General features: G+C 45.1%; 1 protein-coding gene across 1 annotated transcript; it reads left to right on the top strand.

The window, feature by feature from the left end:
- The first annotated feature begins 1,741 nt into the window (after window positions 1-1,741).
- Window positions 1,742-20,396, top strand: HABP4 (hyaluronan binding protein 4). Its single transcript, XM_083465001.1, has 8 exons — window positions 1,742-2,202; window positions 9,981-10,131; window positions 12,506-12,667; window positions 12,832-12,903; window positions 14,447-14,530; window positions 17,010-17,178; window positions 18,742-18,927; window positions 20,079-20,396. The coding sequence occupies exons 1-8, from the start codon at window positions 1,878-1,880 to the stop codon at window positions 20,133-20,135; spliced, it is 1,206 nt and encodes a 401-aa protein (XP_083321127.1). The 5' UTR covers window positions 1,742-1,877; the 3' UTR covers window positions 20,136-20,396.
- The last annotated feature ends 23 nt before the right edge of the window (window positions 20,397-20,419 follow it).

The following is a 20,419-nucleotide window of genomic DNA, read 5'->3' on the forward strand; positions in this document are numbered from 1 at the left end:
TTTTATTTCACCTTCACCACATAGCCAATGTCAAGTATTGGTATATACCAAGTTTTACAGCAAACTAGAGTCTATGAAATACTGAGTTGACATCAGGGACCAAGCCTTGGAGGAATCCCTAGTCTGCTGCAGCAAAAACAAGTCTTGTGGCACAGTAAAGATTAACAAATTTATTGTGGTATCTGTTTTTTCAGATCAGATTCTTTATCAGATGACCGAAGGTTTTCCTTAGTAGGCAGTTAAATAGGCACGGGGGGGGGGGGACTGTAAGCCATGTGTCTATGAAATGCAAGAGCTACAGTTTGTAATATTCAATGTAAAAGTGTATATAAGTTAAGCACAGTGTCTATTTACAACAGCATTCATTTGTGATATCTTTTTTCATAGCTTTTAAATGTTAATTTAACATCTGAAATGGATGGGAAGCAATTATCATGAGCCAGGGATAAACAAATATCATTAGAGACTTCCTTTGAAGTGGTTATACTAAGTGTTTATACTAACTTAGACAGTATAGAAGCGCTAGGACTGGGAACTTCCAAGTTCAAAGCCCCACTCATTCATGAGGGGGTGGGCCGTAGCTCAACAGCAGAGCACAAGTTTTGTGAAGGAAAGTTTCCAGGTACAATCCCTGTCATTTGCAAGAAGGCCTGAGAGCTGCAGTCAGTCAGTGTAGACAACACCAAGATAAATGAATGGTATTTATAGTATTTTCCTATTCACAATGGCCTTCGGTCTTCAGGGAAATCAACTTAGTTATAATCCTAAAAAAGCAGGGACATCACCTTGCCAACAAAGGTCTGTATAGTTAAAGCTATGGTTTTCCCAGTAGTGAGAGCTGGACCATAAAGGAGGCTGATCGCCGAAGAATTGATGCTTTTGAATTATGGTGCTGGAGGAGACTCTTGAGAGTCCCATAGACTGCAAGAAGATCAAACCTCTCCATTCTTAAGGAAATCAGCCCTGAGTGCTCACTGGAAGGACAGAACGTGAAGCTGAGGCTCCAATACTTTGGCCACCTCATGAGAAGAGAAGACTCCCTGGGAAAGACCCTGATGTTGGGAAAGATGGAGGGCACAAGGAGAAGGGGACGACAGAGGACGAGATGGTTGGATAGTGTCTTCGAAGCTACCAACATGAGTTTGACCAAACTGCGGGAGGCAGTGGAAGACAGGAGTGCCTGGCGAGGTCTGGTCCATGGTGTCACAAAGAGTCGGACACGACTAAACAGCAACATAATCCTATCATTTGCTACATTAGCACTTTAATATCCAAGCTGTCACCTACAGATATATATTCCAAAATATTCCATAGGCCACATGGAGGATTTCTGATAGATTTTTACCCATCAACTCTAGTGGGGCCATTCTAGTTCATTTGCTCATGTACAGTAATTAACAGTTACTAATTACTGAGACATCTCCCCCCCCCCCCCGCCAGTGTAGTCCTATCCATGACATTAAAAAAAAAACCCGGCCCTCTCTGCTTTTGCTTCCAAAGCCAGGCACGTGACGCCACAGACGCTCTCCGTCATAAGCCAGCGGCGTGGGAAATTGTGCGAGCGGAAGGGGGATCCCGCCTTTTCATTGGCCGGCCGGGGAGGGCACGAGCTCCCTGATTGGCCGGTGGCTCTGAACGTCGTCGAGGTGCATTATTGGGTAGGGCCATGAGGAAAGGAGGGCGCGGATTGGTCGGCGGCCAGCGCCTGGTGGGGGGGGAGGGGCCGACGCCTGCGCGCCGATTGGGCAGTGCAGTCGGACGGGGCGGGCGAGCGGCCATGGCGTGGTTACTTGGGCCGCGCTGAGCCCGGCTCGCTTCTTTCTGTCGCATTCGGGGAAGGGGCGGCCGACGGTGCCGCCGCCGCTGCCGCCAGGGCAATGATGAAGGGCGCGCTGGCCAGCCCCGTGGCCGCCGCCACAGCCATGCAGGAGACTTTCGGCTGCGCCGTCGCCAACCGCTTCCACCAGCTGCTCGACGACGAGTCCGACCCTTTCGACATCCTCCGCGAGGCGGAGCGGCGCAAACAGCAGAGCAAGAAGCGCGAAGAGGCGGCCGCCGCCGCTGCCGCCGCCGCCCCCCCGGCCGGGAGGAAGCCCGGCCCGGGAGGAGCCGCCGCTGCCGCCGCCGCCAAAAGGGAATCCCAGAAGGAGCGCAAAGGCGGCGCCTCTTTCCCGCAGCCGGAGAGCCCCTCAGCAGCGCCCGGTAGGGAAGGGACCCGGAGCGGGGGGGGGGGAAGCCAGGCTTCCCTCGGGGGAAGCGCGCCTAGGCTCGGGCTTTGGGTCGGCTGCGCTGCCCGCGACGCCCTTTGGACGAGGGAGCCCTTCGGAATGAATTGGCCAGGGCGGGGGGAGGAGAATCCGGATTCGCGACTGCAAATGACATTGGACGGGGCGGGGGCGGTTCGGATTAATGGACGCGCAGCAGCAGCGATCCCCGCGGCGCACCTGCCTGCGCGCGCCGGAGGGCTGCTTCCGCGCTCGCCTCGTGGTCGGCTTCCGACTCCTCCCTGCGCGGGCCGTGGGCGAGTCTTGCCGGCTGCGGAAGGGCAGGGCCGGGCCGCCCCCTGCGTGCAAGGCGATTGTGGCGTCGGGCGGGGAGAGCAGGCGCTTGGGATGAGGGCGCAAAGTTGCGGCCGCGGCGCCTGGGCTCCGCCTTCCCGTTCTGGTCCCGCGGGCTGGCCGGCGCCAAGAGGCAGCGAGTCTTTTCCCCCGCCCGGCCTTGTCCCCGATTAATTCCGTCGCTTGACGCCGAGCTGTCAGAAAGGGCTCGCTGGGCTGCCTTCAGGGCCCCTTGATTCCTTGGGGATCAAGCCGATCTCCCAAGCCCTGAGCTCAGCAGTGCCCGGAACGAGGGGTCCTCGTGCTAGAGAGCTTTCTTTGCTGCTCTTCAGCTGAAGGTTTTGGAACAGGCTCCAATCAAGTTTTTGCTCTTCGCATGCCAGACCACACGTGTGGCAGGAGTGCCAACTTGAATAAAAAATGGGGGAAGGGGCAGATAATCGATCACAAGGTGGTGTGCACACACCAGTTGAATTGTAATGCTATAATAATAATAATAATTTATCATTTATACCCTGCCCATCTGGCTGGGTTTCCCCAGCCACTCTGGGCAGCTTCCAACATAATATTAAAATACAATAGTCCATTAAACATTAAAAGCTTCCCTAAACAGGGCTGCCTTCAGATGTCTTCTAAAAGCCTGGTAGTTGTTTTTCTCTTTGACGTCTGGTGGGAAGGCATTCCACAGGGCGGGTGCCACCACCGTGAAGGCCCTCTGCCTGGTTCCTTGTAACCTGGCTTCTCGCAGCGAGGGAAGGCCCTCGGCGCTGGATCTCAGCGTCCGGGCAGAAAGATGGGGGTGGAGATGCTCCTTCAGGTATACTGGACCAAGGCCATTTATGTCCATCAACATGGGGTGGCAACCCCCCCTCAGATATTTTATTGGAGCAGCTGAAGGGACCTCTGCCCCTAGGAGTTGGCTTCTGTGATTTGTGAACAACTCAAGTTTGTGCAAGAGCACGTATGAGTCAGTGGGGGCAGTTGTATCCAACCCGTGTGCCACTAGGAAGTCTGGATTGTGCTGAGAACCTAAGCTAAAACTTGGCAGTTCCTAGAGCAGGGCTGAGTCATGAAACATTGTTGTGTTTTCCACCCCCACTTGCCAATTTATGAATAATGGCATTATTCCAAGGGAAAGATGCATCAGGTTCTTTGATGTAGCCCGCGTTGTCATTGCCCACAAAAGATTGGCCATTCCAAGTGATTGGGCAGAGGGGATGTCTTAAGCTGGCATCAGAAAATCATTCATGAGGAGATGGTCGTATCCCTGTAGGGAAGGAGTTCCACAGGCAGGGTGTCAGCTCAGAGAACATGCTATCCTGTGTTGCCACAAAGGCTGTGGCCATTGGTGGAACCATACAGAGGGCCTTTCCCATAGATCTCAAGACCCAGGCAAGCAAATGTTGGTGCTCCCTCAAGTACTGCTGATAAACAAAATACATGTATCTCTGTGAGCCTGTCTCCAATTTTAATCCAGAAAGAAAATGTGTGCCTTGTCAATCACTTGAAAAACATTGCAGCTTGGGATAACTAGTGTAGTAAAACCTAATACGCATTTTTACTGCACACAGCTTAATATAAAATTTCATGATGTCAAGATTTAGGTAAAAAAAAATGCACTGCAGAATGGTTTAGCAGGTCACTTAAATGTAAAATTGGGTGTAAGACAAATTCATTCATGCTTCGGAATACTTCTTGAATGTTCAAATTACATACACAATATATATTTTTGCTGGCTGTCCCCAGTCTCTCGCTTTCTATATCCTGACTCTTCAATTTAACCAATTTGTACTTGGGACTGCCCAAAATCTTCATATGCCATGTGTCTCCCTACAGACACATATATGCAGAGAGATGGGATATCCATGGACTACGGCAATTGTTTCATCACAGCAGCACAGTTTTTCTGACACACAATAACATGAGTTGCTGCAGCTGGCTATGGTAGTGTGCTGATTGTTCCCTGTGGAAATCTGAACCTGGAACAACTGGGGTAGATCAGATGGAAAACGTTTTATCATGTCTGAAGTGTCCTTCCTTCATTCTCGGTTAAATTTACTGTTCACACAGAAGAGCAAAGGGGAAAGTATACAGACTCCTCTTTAGAGATTTGAATGCCTAAAATGTCTAGGTGTAAACTAGAGGCCAAGGATCACATTCCCTTCTGGTTAACTTTTTTGGGGGGTCTGGAGGCTGGTGGTGAGCAGCTGATGCAACTCTTAATATTTGTTCAGTGAGGTACAATCCCCCCCCCCCCCCACACACACAAGTGAAGGGCTTCCAGGCAAGCAATAGGTGTTATCAGACTGCAAGGACACCTTTTAGCCAGGCAAAACAAAAGACTGCATAGGTTGCTTATAAGGTAATGTGGTTCTGCAGAGTATCAAAAGGGCTGGAGAGAGAGGGCTGAAGGGCCACATTCAGCCGCTGAGCCTGAGGTTTGTCACCCTTGGCCTAAATCATTGGTGTCCAAACTTTTTTCAGAGAGGGCCAGATTTGATGAAGTGAAGGGCCATAGGTGCCGACCAAAGTTGCTGACTTTTTTTAAGGATTTTACCCCAAAGTTGTTGAGTTTCTTTTTGGATTGAAGTCGTTGAGGTGTTTCATAGGATTTTACCCCAGGAAATAAACTGCCACAGGGGCCGGATTAAACTGACCGGCGGGCCAGATTAGGCCCCCCGAAAAGGACTTTGGACATGCCTGGTCTAACTGGTAACATTGTCCAAAATCTACAGGATTACAATCTGCTCTCTTCCCCTTTCCACAATGTGTGACCCAATTAGTAATTGCGTCATATACGTGCTAACGTTGGCTATGGAACTGCCTAGCACAGCTGACTCTGATTGGCAGCTGCTGTTGAGAATCCCTGGAAGAGCATGTTTCTGAGACTTGCTACACAAGACTGTTGAACTGAAAATCGATTGATTGATTGATTGCATTTATAACACACCTCCCCTCCCCCCACTGAGCGCACAAGGTGACATACATGGTACTTAGTCCCCTTCCTCATTTTATCCCCACGACAGCCTGGTCAGGTAGGTTAGGCCAAGAGCCCCAAGATCGTCCAGTGAGTTTCTCAACCAAGTGGGAATTAAAACCGTGGTCTCCTAGGTCCTGACACTCAGTAACCATGACACCACACTGAAATGAACCTTGGAAGCAGATCTCCATGCAAATCACATTCCACTTTAGGTTAGGTTGATACCTCTTAAGTCACACTATGTTCATTCCCCCACCCCCTCCAAATGTTGACATGGTGAAAAGGGCTTTGAATAGTTATTGGCTAAAAAGCAGTAGGGATTTGGTCATTTTAGAACTTTGTCCATTCTCTGTTAGTGCTGCTTTACTAATAAGTTCCCTTATATCTTCTCCCATCATACCAACAAGATGGGTATTAGTCTTTGGTAGCTGTTTTCACATTTAATTTGTTAACTTTTTGTCTGTTTCCCTGGGTCGTTTTTCTCCCTGGGAATTAGTGGCTCTGTGCTGTTTTGATCCTTTCAGATGATGACAGCACCTGAACTATCTCTTTCTGCTATCAATACATTTACATACAGGTTTGATAAATCATGCAACTAGGACTGTTTAGGTAGCGCAACACTTCCTTCCAGCTGCAGTGTTCATCAGAATTTGGATAGCGTGGGATATATTAAAGCCTCATAGTGTAACAAGACTTCTATACAGGTTTACTGGGATAGAATCCTCTCCTTAGAAATGGCTGGGTTAATATTGGGTTTTTGTTTGGTGAACTGCCATGTGCTCTGTTGGATGAAGAATTGTCTAAAAATTCAACAGATAAATAATAGGTTTGGGCCCTAGCCCGAACAGTGGTCTGAAAGAGATTTGGGAGAAAATTGCTTCAAATCATCTCTCAATATAATGGCAAATTCAGGGGAGTCTTTTCTTTGTGAATGCAGTTTACCTGGTCACATGCAACTTTAATCCAGACATCATTGCTGATTTCTCCTTCCCCCCTCTTGTTTTTGCTGCTTTGCATTCTCCGTGTGGAGGGTGGTAAACATTTGAAATCTAGGACTGCTTAGGTTTCTTTCTTGCCAGTAGTTGAGATGCTAACTTAAATTAATGATAAAAACTACAATCCTTTTTCAGGGTTGTAGAATTGGTTACAGGTTCAATTTCAGCTGTGTAGTCATAAGCACAGGCTTATTTTACTTGTAAAAATTACAGTCTTTAAAACATAGCTCTGTGTAATTATCTTAGGGTGTGTGTACACAAGCCTTTTAATATGTATGAGATTCAGCTAACTCAAATAGAAAACCATATAATTATAAAAGTAAACCTCTTGGGTTGTAGAAGAGCCCTTTGCTCACTAAAGAGCTCTTAGTTCATTAAAACATTTATTCTTTATGGCTTAAAATGCAGATTCCTACATGATTATATAATGGAGTACAGTGGGTCTAATACATACTGAAGACTTCAAATGAATTCAAATGACCTTCTCACCCCTTGCCTTTTCCTGTAAGACCTATTGCAGTCGTTAAGAGTCGTCAACAGGCTCATCTCAGCTATCTGCCAATCACCCATTCCCACCACCCTTCTGAGTAATACCCCTCCCCACCTTCTCACTATATAGAAGGATCTGGCAACTTCTGTTTCAGTGTATCTGAAGAAGTGTGCATGCACACGAAAGCTTATACCAAGAACTAACTTAGTTGGTCTTTAAGGTGCTACAGGAAGGATTTTTTTTTTAATTCAAATGAATTGTTTGCCAGGACATATTTATAGTAAACATACACGTGCTATGTCCTTAATTTCTTTAGACAATTTGTAGGTCTTAGCAGGGCTGGCCCAAGGCATTTTGGCGCCTGAGGTGGACCCCAAAATGGCCCCTCTCCTCGCTGGGGAAGAAGGGGCAAGGGAAAATCAAAATCAGGAACAAGGGGGAAGAAAGGTTGACATTTGGATCTGCTGCCCCAGTGGATCCTGCTTCCTGAGGCAGTCGCCTCACCTTGCCTCGTGGGTGGGCTGGCATCCTTTGGACTACTGCAGCTGATCAGCCATTGAAATAAAATGGGTTCTTTTGGATTCTAGAAAAAATGGCTTGGCTCTGCTTGGTCATCAGTTGTTGATTCTGTGAAATGGCACTTTAGATGTCTTCATTCCAGAAAATTGCTGGGCTACAGAAAATGCTAGCACTGTGGAATAAGCCTTTCTACATGCTGCTGCTTGGATTGTGGTCATTGGTAGCATGGCAGGATTCCTTTATGAAACATCTCTGGAAAAACAAGTTTTTCTTCCTCACATCGAAGGCTTGTAGGTAGTCACAGAAGATGAGACATGTAACAAATTATGCAGAGAGGCCAAGATGAGGTAATGTCTCCCAACAGCCATTCCCATTATTTTTTCCATATATTGAAAGCTCCAAGTTCACTGGGAACAGGTCTCTTTCAGCATGGTATCTCATTATGTCCTTCCAGTTGTTCTATGACTCTTTAACTATCAAGCAAATGAATAAATAAATAAGGAGGGTGTGATACTTAGCTGGTTGAGTGGTGATGCTGTAACTTCTGATGCGTGATACATAAGAAATCATTCATAGCAGCTGGCTCAGGGCACTGATTCAGAAGTTACTGTTATTATTATTAGTATTATTATTATTTTCTTTATACCCTTCCCATCTGGCTGGGTTTCATCAGCCACTGGGTAGCTTCCAGCACATATAAAAACATAATAAAACATCAGACATTAAAATCTTTCTGATAGAGGGCTGCCTTCAGATGTCTACTAAAAGTCGTGTAGTTCTTTATCTCCTTGACATCTGATGGGAGGGCTTTCCACAGGGAGGGTGCCACTACTGAGAAGGCCCTCTGCCTAGTTCGCTGTAACCTCACTTCTCACAGTGACAGTGAGGGAACTGCCAAAAGACTCTCAGAGATGGACCTCAGGGTTGAATGATGGCGGTAGAGATGCTCCTTCAGGTATATCAAGCCAAGGCCATTTAGGGCTGTAAAGGTCAGCACCGACATGTTGAATTGTGCTCGGGAACGTACTGGGAGCTAGTGAAGATCCTTTAGGGCCTGTTTAACCATTCTTGGCTTGCCCATTAAAAGTACAGATTTATTTCCTGCATAATCACTAGCACATCTTCCTTGTAACCTTCAAACTTTCCTCATTTTCTTGCTAAGATTTTTGCTGTGCACCAATACTTCTATTTCCTAAAAGACGTTTAGTATTGCTTGTTGGAATTGTTGGAATACTTTCATGCATCCGTGGGAGTATGAATTTTATAGGGGTTTTCACAGTTGTCCCCACTAGTTGTGATATCCGCAGCTTGTATATTTTAGTTGGGAGTCCTACATTCTGAATATTGGGTATGCTTCCTCTGTTTTCATATAAATTGCACAAAAACTGCCCCCTTTGATAGCTGAGCTTTCTTGCTGAGTTCCTTGTATTGAATTTGTAAAGCCCAGTCAACAATTGTGAATGTCTGTTTGCTGTCAGTGGTACCTTTGAACCAGATTTGGGCTTGAAAATAATTTTCCTTTTTTTATTATCAGTTGCATACTGTCAAGCTTTATGTTGTACACTGAAAACTGTAACACTTAACAATGGGCTGTGAAATGAAGCTGAACAATCGCTTTTTTCTATACATTTTGAAGTTTTGTTTAGCTTAGTTTATTATTTGTAACTTACATTTTGACCAAAGGTTAAACAATATAAAATGGTTATTTAAAATAATTCAAAATTGTTAATTTAATTTAGCACGAAACTAAAAATGCATTAAAACAAATCAATATTCTACATATTTTATTTATTTTACTTTGTAAAGTATTTATTAAGTATTAAATGTTAACAGATGGTAGAAAACAAACTAGCAGACACAGTTCAAACTACAGTGGTGCCTCGCAAGACGAAAAGAATCCGTTCTGTGATTCTCTTCATCTAGCGGTTTTTTCGTCTTGCGAAGCAAGCCCATTGACGGATTAGCGCTATTAGTGCTATTAGCGGCTTTTAGCGGCTTATCTGCTGATCGGATCAGCTGATAAGTGGCTTAGCAAAAGGGGGGGGAAGGGAAAAAAACCTGCAGGAACTCGCAAGACATTGTCGTCTTGCGAAGCAAGCCCATAGGAAATTCGTTTTGCGAAGCACCTCCAAAACGGAAAACTCTTTCGTCTAGCGAGTTTTCCGTCTTGCGAGGCATTCGTTTGCGGGGCACCACTGTACTGTATATTACAACAACCTTCACTAACCTGATGCTTTCCATTGTGTTGGGCTCAAGCCTCCATGCTGACTGGCACTGATGGGGTTTGTGATCCAGGATATTGGAGGGCACTAGGGTGATGAAGACTGCTTTCAAATACCATTGGAATTTAGGTTTCTCGGTTACTAACAGCCAGTAGCATTGTGTGATTCTCATAGTTCATCTGCCTAACAAAATCATGTTTTTCCTGTACCCCACAGGCCAGAAGCGAGCTCCAAAAAGGGGAGAACAGCAGGGATGGAATGAAAACCGAGGCACAGAGGTAAAGCAAGATAAAGCTGAATGGAGACCTTCTTTCAGGGAGTACCGTCCTCATGAAATGGAAAGACAAGCGGAGTTAACACTAGAAAGGTATGCCCTGTTGGAGGAGGTATAAAAATGGCACCCGAAAGGACTTTCCGGGTTCATTTTTCAAGCCACCAGTTGGCTAGACCTGTGACTGATGGTTCCTAGAGATGCTCAACCACAAAGCCAAGTCTTTGTTTTCATTCTGTTCTTGGTTGGGTATCCCCACGTGCCTGAGTCTTGGAATTCTAGACTGCATTATTCCTTTTCGTGCTTCAAACTTGCTTTCAGCTAAATTGATGGCTTACGTGACCTGGACTCGCTTTGTCTTGTAAATGTGACTCTGGTTTACGTATCTGGAGCAGAATGTTCTCTTGAAAAGACAATAAATTCAGGCGGTTGTTTTATCACAGCAGTATGTAAAAAACAAAGAGAAAGCTCTTGGCTTTCTGAATTGCTCTATCATACTTTGTGGTGGTGGGACCACACCTAGATTTGTGGGTTGGTTTTGTTTCTGTTTAAAGCACATCTTAGTGGGAGGGGAGTGAAATGTTCCGCAACCTCTCTGAACCACTGGCTGCTTATTAGAAAAGAATTCAAATAGCAGCTCAGAACCAGAGTTGTCTTGTGTGAGAAGAAAGGACTTGGCTGCAGCAGCATGTATCAAGACATCCCAATTTGCTTGTATCCCTGCAGGCCTCCATGCCCCCATCACGCTCTGTTCCAGAGGGTTCCTTAACCTTTGAGAGCAGATTACGGTAGGGTGGAAGAGCCAAAAAGGATAAACGTCACAGGCAGAATTCCACTTCTTAAGATTGTGGCCTTTGGAAGAAATCTTCACAATTGCTTATGTTTTCTAGGTAATAGCAGCTGTGGCGATCACACACAGGGCCCCCGGACGTTTGACGGTCTATTGACCCTGTGCCGCCACTGCGATTGCTTTTTCCGCTGCCACCACCCCGTATCTCACAGGGACACACGGAGTCCAGTCAGTTGTTAACATAAACAAATAATCAAGTTTATTTTTAAATGCAGGAACAAGCTTATGGTTTCAGTTAGTTTCTTAATCTTAGTTCCTAACAACTCCAAACTGATTATTCCCAACTATCTATCTGACTCTACCTAACAATTCCTCTCACTCTCTCATAATACAACTCTACCAACCCACACCTAAACCTCCCTCTTCCTTCTCCAACTCCCAAACCTCAACTGACTTTCAAAACCTCCCACTCTAACTTTTATTCCCCCCTTGCATTCTCACTGGCCAATCACATCACACCCATTTTAACCCTTTCCTATGACCCATCCTAGGAGGCAAACGCCACAGCAGCAAAATGAAATCTGCTCATTACCACATTGGACAAAAGGAATGCAGTTGCAGCTTTGATTTAGTTTTGTGAACTTTCATGAGGAAATCAACGTGCTGCCATCTGCCTTATTGCAGGGCAGATATGTGGGTAAACCATATGCGGAGCGAGTCTGTCCCTGCGGCCTGATAGAGGTGGAAACCGTCTCCCATGTCTTGCTACGATATCGTTTTTATGAGGATTTACGCTCGGTCTTTATCATCCCTGTTATACAGAAAATTCCAAGTGGGTCTGAACCTCAATGCTTAAAATCCCCGATAGAGTATAAGGATCCAGAGATCACGCTACGGGTGGCCAGATTTTGCGTGGCTGCCATAAAACTCAGGGAACAAGCCTTGCTGTTACAAAGACTAAGGCCTCAGATGCAAACCCTAGATAATATTTTAGAAACTAAGACCTAAACCACATTTCTAATGGCTGTCATATTTGTATTGTTTATTGTTATATTTCATTGTAAATTTGAACATCCTGTTTTCACAGTGGTCAACCAATGAGAAACCTGCAAGCAGGAACTGGGGCCAACGCTGCTTTGTGGTAGCAGCTGTTACTCAGAAGCATACCAATGATGGTCATCTTTTCCTTGGATTTGTTTAATACCCCTTTAAAGCCACCCAGGTTGGCAGCCACTGTCTGTCCTGAATCATCCAATTTCATTGGATGGCCCTGAATTTGAGTACAGTCAAACCTTGGTTCTCGAACGGCTCCATTTTTGAACATTTCGGCTCCCGAATGCCGAAAACCCGGAAGTAAATGCTCCGGTTTTCTAACATTCCTTGGAATTCGAATGTCTGACGTGGCTTCTGCTAGAATGCAAGAAGCTCTTGTAACCAATCGGAAGCCGCGCCTCGGTTGTCGGAACGTTTCGGAAGTCGAACGGTCTTCCAGAACGGATTACGTTCGACAACCTATGTTTGACTGTATAATGAGGCCCTATCTGCTTTTTCAGTCTACGCCGTGTATAATTTTAACGCAATTAAATGTCTTGCATGTAACGCTTTGCTTTTCTATTGGATCTCAACGGTGTTAACCTATTGAAGATACGCTGGGTCAAGCTAAGGTGAATTGTATTTCAGACCGATAGACCGATTTGATCGGGAAAGGCCAATGAGAGGTCGTGGGGGAGGAAGAGGTGGAATGAGAGGCAGAGGAAGAGGTGGTGGAATGAACAGGACTTTCAACGGCTTTGATCAAAGAGGGAAGCGGGAATTTGACCGACAGAGTGGGAGCGACAAAACGTAAGTGTGCTGGTCTAGTACCTTAACAGCATCTTAGTAATACTGGGTGTGTGTGGGTGTGTGGTGAATTTGCATCTGTAACCAACCTTTTGGACAACCATTGTATACAAATATTTTTAATTTCCAAAAACGGGGACTAAAAAGAATACGATTTATGTCTCTAGAGGAGTCCGAGCAGAAGACAAAAGGGGTGGAAATGGACCTCGCAACTGGGGAGCAGTTAAGGATGATGTGAGGTATGACAGTGTTTTAGTAGTTATATCTGGATTGTAGTCTTCTTGGAACATAGTTTCCAAGCTGTATGGTCATAATTTATCAGGTACGAATGCCGCCTCCCAGCTTTCAGATCTTGCATCTAAGAAATTGGCAAAAATTCCAGAATCTTGATTCTAGTGTCAGTTGCTGAGTTTTTGTATTCTGTTTAACGTCCCTAAAACCTCTGCTAAAAATATTGTGATATTTCTGTCATCAAGTTACTGGCATACAATGCAATGTGCTAGTTGTCAAGACTGATATGGTTTGAGCATGCCCCCATCTCTCCAGTTGAGACACTAAGTAATAATAATATAATAATAATTTATTATTTATACCCCGCCCATCTGGCTGGGTTTCCCCAGCCACTCTGGGCGGCTTCCAACAAAACACTAAAATACAATAACCTATTAAACATTAAAAGCTTCCCTGAACAGGGCTGCCTTTAGATGTCTTCTAAAAGTCTGGTAGTTATTTTTCTCTTTGACATCTGGTGGGAGGGCGTTCCACAGGGCGGGTGCCACTACCAAGAAGGCCCTCTGCCTGGTTCCCTGTAACTTGGCTTCTCACAGCGAGGTAACTGCTAGAAGGCCCTCGGCGCTGGACCTCAGTGTCTGGGCAGAACGAGGTGGAGGTGGAGACGCTCCTTCAGTATACTGGACCAAGGCCGTTTAGGGCTTTAAAGGTCAGCACCAACACTTTGAATTGTGCTCAGAAACGTGCTCGGAGCCAGTGTAGGTCTTTCAAGATCGGTGTTATATGGTCTCAGCGGCCGCTCCCAGTCACCAGGTCTAGCTGCCGCATTCTGGATTAGTTGTAGTTTCTGGGTCACCTTCAAAGGTAGCCCCACGTAGAGCGCATTGCAGTAGTTCAAGCGGGAGATAACTAGAGCATGCACCACTCTGGCGAGACAGTCCGCTGGCAGGTAGGGTCTCAGCCTGCGTACCAGATGGAGCTGATAAACAGCTGCCCTGGACACAGAATTGACCTGCACCTCCATGGACAGCTGTGAGTCCAAAATGACTCCCAGGCTGCGCACCTGATCCTTCAGGGGCACAGTTACCCTATTGAGGACCAGGGAGTCCTCCACACCTGCCCACCTCCTGTCCTCCGAAAACAGTACTTCTGTCTTGTCAGGATTCAACCTCAATCTGTTAGCCGCCATCCATCCTCCAACCGCCTCCAGAAACTCACACAGGACCTTCACTGCCTTCACTGGTTCTGATTTGAAAGAGAGAGCTGGGTATCATCCGCATACTGATGAACACCCAGCCCAAACTCCCTGATGATCTCTCCCAGCGGCTGCATATAGATGTTGAAAAGCATGGGGGAGAGGACAGAACCCTGAGGCACCCCACAAGTGAGAGCCCAGGGGTCTGAACACTCATCCCCCACCACCACTTTCTGAACACGGCCCAGGCGGTGTTCAGAAAGGTGTAGTTATTCTGAACAGCCTGTATGAGTACCCTGCAGAGTATAGTTTTTGGTTTCCAACGAGTTCACTTGGTGCGCTTAATGTTTCTGCAGTGAGCTGGAACAGACTGCTCCTATGGAAGAGACCGCAGAAACAGAAGAGAACGCAGGAGCACCTGAAGGAGAATCTCCAACCAAGTATGGGCTGGTTTTGAACATCTTGCTCTTGTCGTTAAGTCATTATTGGAAAACACGGCCCATTGTCTAGCATCCTGCAAGTGGTGCAGATATTTGGCCAAGCTGCACCTTGCATAGAGTGTCAATGCAACATTCTACAACAGGCTTGCCCAAGTTGTGACCCACACTGGGTGACTTCATTAAAAAACACACGTATAAGTACCTGGCAATGTTACATTTGTAGCTGATCTTAGTCCTATTTGGACCCCTTGAAATTAATGGATATGAGTAATGTAGGTTCATTAATTCTAATGGACCTGGCTTGAGTAAGACTTGAGTTAGATACAAACCTTGGTGCATATAATTCCTTGTGCAAATTCTGACTTTATAAGACTTGCATTTCTTTCCTTGGCAGCTAAACCTAATTTCCTGTTTTAAAGCTTTTCTGATAACGGAGTTCTCATGAAACAGTTAAGGCAGATAATGCATCATCAATCAATCAATCAATCAATCAATCAATCAATCAATACATACGCCCCAGCCACTCTTCTCTGGTTGGTGAAGATTGCATTTAGTGTCACATTTGATAAGACTCCTCTCCCAGTTAGCTATTTCCATTGTGTAACTAGCAGCTAAATTACTGCCACAGCCATAACATATCCATGTTCTATTCCATCCAAGTACTCTATCAAATACCTGTATATATTGTTCTGCAAAATATACCCATCCGATAGGATATGTCGAGCTAATTCCCTGCAGGGAATAAGAACTATTATCTGTTTCTCTTTCCTGTGACAAATGGTATATAAGAGCATGCAAGCTCTTAAAGCGGTTTGTGGGTTAGATAGATATCTCAGATGTTTCTTGGGTGTGCTTGTGTACAGCTAGTAAACCTAATGCACTTATAACAGTTTTGATCTTGGACTCGCTATAGCAGTACTGAACAGCAAATGTCAGTGTTTTAGAAACTGGTGAAACAATAGGCGTCTGCTGCTGTTGCAGTATGGAAAAAGTAAGGTTCAGGTTTATCTTTGACTTGTATAGTAGGTTAACAATAGTGGTGGGATCCTATAGATCAGGAGTGGCTAACCTTTTGGGGGCCTGAGGGCCATATTTGCTTTTGGCCAACTTTCTGAGGGCCTCATGGCATCAGAGGGTGTGGTGAAAAGTTTGTGGGTGTGAACACTTACACAAACATAAAGGCACATGTGGGTTGAAACCAAGGTGGATAAAAATCAATGATTTTTAAAATAAATAAATTCTGTTATGAAACCAAAGCGTTCCAAAACCAAGGCACGCTTTCCCATAGAAAGTAATGCAAAGATGGATTGATCTGTTCCAAACTTTTAAAAACAACTCCTAAAACAGCAGTTTAACATGAATTTTATGATCTAATGCGAAACCATTGTTCCATAAAATGAAAGCAATAATCAATGTACTGCAGTCACACAAGCAAGCAATCAGTAGCTGAACTGGGTTCCACACAGTCACAAAAACACAATATACCGTATTTTTCGCTCTATAACACGCACCCGACCATAACATGCACGTAGTTTTTAGAGGAGGAAAATCCGTAGCCATGCCACCCGTAGGCATTCCCTCCATAACACGCACAGACATTTCCCCTTACTTTTTAGGAGGAAAAAAGTGAGTGTTATGGTGCAAAAAATACGGTAAATAGCAAAAACAGACAGACCTCAGCATAACATTCAAAACGGAAGCATGGCACTCAAAACAGAAGTGTAACACTCAAAACGGAGCACATTTGGCTTCTGAGAAACGTTCACAAACTGGAACACGTACTTCCGGGTTTGCAGTGTTTGGGTTCCAAGTTGTTTGAGTACCAAGGTGTTTGAGAACCAAGGTACCACTGTACAGTGGACGCTCGGGTTGCGAACCTGATCCGTGTGGGATGCACATTCCCAACCCGCAGCGGCGTGTCTGCGCATGCGTGGGTTGCGATTCAGCGCTTCTGCACATGTGCAAAGCACAATTTAGCGCTTCTGCGCATTCACAACCGCCCAAACCTAGAAGTAACCCATTCTGGTACTTCAAGGTTTTGGCGGTCCGTAACCCGAAAAAACACAATCTGAAGTGTCTGTAACCCGAGGTATGACTGTATTGGAAATCATATTTTGAGTTCCAGAAGTTTGAACACATGAGGGAAGTATTGACATGCTCAGGGGAACTTCAAGGTCTGCAGGAGTTGAAAAGAAAAATCTTCAGGACTTCGTTCAAGTTACCCTATGAGTTCTCTGTATACTCAATGGAGTGCAGTCTGTTGTGGTGGAATGGAGTAGCCTGGAAGGGGGAATGGCTGGCTGGAACAGGAGCATTCCATACTGCAATAGTTTGTAGCAGCTTCCTCTCACTGGTGCAAGCTCTTCTTACCGTTGCTTAGAAAGGGAATCTCCACTTTCAGCGCTCTGTGCCTTCAATTTTCCTCTGCCTTTCCCTTCTTGCCATCCTAGAGGCTAATGGTTTTTACTTAAACCCTTAGAGTTGCTGAAGGAGAGCCTGTGGAAGAAGTAGTTCAAGAGATGACGTTGGATGAGTGGAAAAATCTTCAGGAGCAAAGTCGACCAAAGCCTGAATTCAACATCCGGAAGCCTGAAACCACTGTTCCGTCTAAAGCAGTGGTGATTCACAAGTCAAAATATAGAGATGATGTAAGCAAAAACTTAGGTTTTAGAGGGTTATTCCTTTCAACCCTATGTTTTTTAAAAATGGCTTTATTATGCTGAATCATACTGAGAGATAGCCTGAACAGATGAAACATTATTAGAATTCTTTGGAATTGCTCGAGTTTTTTTAACTTCCAGCAGTAGATATTTTTCCGTTCTAGATGGCTCGGTCGTATTGACCAAACAAGCTTTTTTCATTTGTCTTGTTTGCTACTTTGAAGACTTGTGATCCAGAGTATGAAATCAAAATTGAAATATTGGGGTTTTCTGAAGCTTTTTTGAGTGCCAGGTGTCTTCATGATTTGTATTGTGTGACTGCCAAAAATTATGATAGGCACAGCCCCTACATATTAGATGTTTCCTTAGTCCAGCTTCATGAGGGCTTTTCTTGCATTAGTCCACTATAACAGTGTCATTGAAAATAAAATGGTTGTAATTCTTCATAGTTGCATTGAGGATTAGATGATAGGCAGATTATTTTCGAAAGCAACAAGATTTAAGCTTATAAGACCCAGGTAACATCCTCTGCAACACTTGATAAACCACAACACTTTGATTTAAGGTGGCTTTGCCTTTTTCTTGTATTGAGCTTGGAGCCCAAGAAAAAGCGTTATGTGAATTGTTAATGAATATTAATAAAACATATTTTTTTAAAAAAAAAAACAACCAATAATTTATCAGCATTCATTTCTGTGTTGTACAAACCATGGTTAAAAGTATTTACAGTGTAGCATCTTTGGCAGAGCACATTGACTACTCTTTTTGCAAAGGACAAAAAGTTGGCTATGAAAATGCCAAGATAATAGGCGTGTTGTCGTCTCTGTAACATAGAGACAAATTATTGTGACTGCTGTGCTAGTAAGGTGTGATATTGTTATACAGTGGTATTGTGGTTTTTGAACAGAATGCGTTCTGGGAGTATGTTCGATTCCCGAAACCATTCAAAAACCCAAGCGTGGCTTCTGATTGGCTGCAGGAGCGTCCTGCAGTCAATCGGAAGCTGCACAGGATGTTTGGTTTCCGAAAATCGTTCGAAAACCGGAACACTCGATAGTTCAGGAGCCATTTTGTTTGGGAGCCAAAGCGTTTGGCTTCCAAGGTACGACTGTAAAATGTTTAACGGTATTAGTACACTTTTCAGAACGACTTGTCATTAGTGGCAATTTAAATAAAAGAGCTGTCTTCTCTCAAATACCTTACAGCAGGCATAGGCAAAGTCGGCCCTCCAGATGTTTTGGGACTACAACTCCCATCATCCCTGACCAGTGGTCCTGTTAGCTAGGGATGATGGGAGTTGTAGTCCCAAAACATCTGGAGGGCCGGGTTTCCCTATGCCTGCTCCAAACCCCCTTATAGGTCTCCATGGGTCAAAAGGTGTGGTGAGAACATTGTAGCAATTTTTTGGTTTTCTTTTTTTTAAAAGCTGCAACCGTTTCCTTTTCATGTCCCCCTTTCACAGCTCCTAGGATGCGTCTGGTGGGTGCTCCTTTTCGGGGGGGGGGAAGAATTCAGGTTGTGTGTTTATAATCTAGATCAATTCTGTTCCAGGTGCTGAAGGAGGATTTTGAGGACGATGCTCACTTTTTCCGGAAAGCAGCAAACGACATCACTTCTCAGCTAGACATTAATTTTGGGAACCTACCTCGTCCGGGGCGTGGAGCTAGAGGAGCCCGGGGAGGTCGCGGGCGTGTCCGGAGAGTTGAGGACTCAGGAGGACACAGGCCGGAAGTGATGGTAATTATTAGTGTGTTGTGTTAAGCTCTCCTTCCCAGATCTAGCGAATGCAGACTGACCACTTCACTACAGTTTAGGCCAGGGGTCGGCAATGTTTACCTCGCCTGGACCAGTTCACTCCAGGCAGAGATCTCTCCGTGGGCCAGATCGCGTGTGTGCCCGCGATTTCTGACATCTGTGTCTGCGCAGATGTGATTTCTGGCATCTGCAGAAGCGAGTCCCTGCGCTGCGCTGGTTTAGTACAGCGTGTGGGGACTCGCCAAGTGGGTGACTCGGTTTGGGGGTGGCTCATGGGCCGGTTAAACGACCCCTGTGGGCTGCTTGTGGCCCATGGGCCTTAGCTTGCTGATCCCTGGTTTAGACAGATCACAAACTCGATTATGTAGATTTGTCAAATTCTCATGAACTTTTTTTTTTTAAAAAACAACCCATCGGAAATAAAATGGGTTAGGAATTCATCTGAGTTCTCTAGTAGTTTGGAGAAAACAGAGCGACCTGTCTGTAGACTCAAGAGGCAAGGAAATCTAAATTTATGAGCCCGCTGCTCTTTCAGGACCACAACCACCTGATGGGGCTCACCTGTGTGGGTGGAAATTAGGAGTTCTGGTTGGGAGGATGCCATAACGTGCACTGTTGGTGGGGAAAAGAGCAATATGAGGAGGCAGAATTTAGAATAAAATGAATAATTCCACTTCTATCCTGCCATTGCAAAAGTTTGGCCGTAGATCTTCCCCCCACTTTTATTCCCACAGCTGTTGAGGTAGGCCAAGAGTGATTGACCCAAGGACACCCAGTTGAACTTCTTGTGGTTGAATTGTGGTCACTTTTAATTCTAATTCAAATTGAAATGCTATAGTTGTGAATTTTCAGACTCTTCAGAATTTAAGAACTTGGGTTTTACAAGTATTTTTATTAAAAATAATAAGCTGAACATGCAAAAGAAATCCTATATGCCTAATGTACACAGACACTGCCCATCCATTGTTTAATAGAGGCTTACAGTAAATAATATTTGGGTTTGAAGGTTGTGGCGCCAAAATAGAAACTGAGATGAAGAGTCAAATTTTATGGGCATCTCAGGATCTAGATAACACCGCCAGTTATTATCTAACTAGCAGAAAGGTTTTGAGATGTGCTCTTCTTCCTTTTAGATGCACGTCACTGCTCCAAACCCCGATGACCCGGAGGATTTCCCTGCTTTAGCTTGAAAGAACTGAATAATGGCGCCTCAAAAGTAGCTGTGACGATAACAGCTCTATGTTGCTGTGGAAGAATATCATCCAAGCCTACAGAGAGAGATGACTTATGTGTGTGAATTTTGCACTTCTATTGTGTTAAGCGCCTAGACCTATCCTGTGGGCTAGGAGGCAAGGTTGAGCACCACTGTTTGGGGATTAGCTTTGTGAAGGCTTATGGTATCGTACGTGAGGGCTTTCAAATAAAGGTTCAAGGTGATGGTGTCAAAACAAGTACAGAGGGGCGTCTCTTTGTC

Source organism: Podarcis liolepis (genome assembly GCF_965112155.1).
Source record: "Podarcis liolepis genome assembly, chromosome: 11".
NCBI lineage: Eukaryota > Metazoa > Chordata > Lepidosauria > Squamata > Lacertidae > Podarcis > Podarcis liolepis.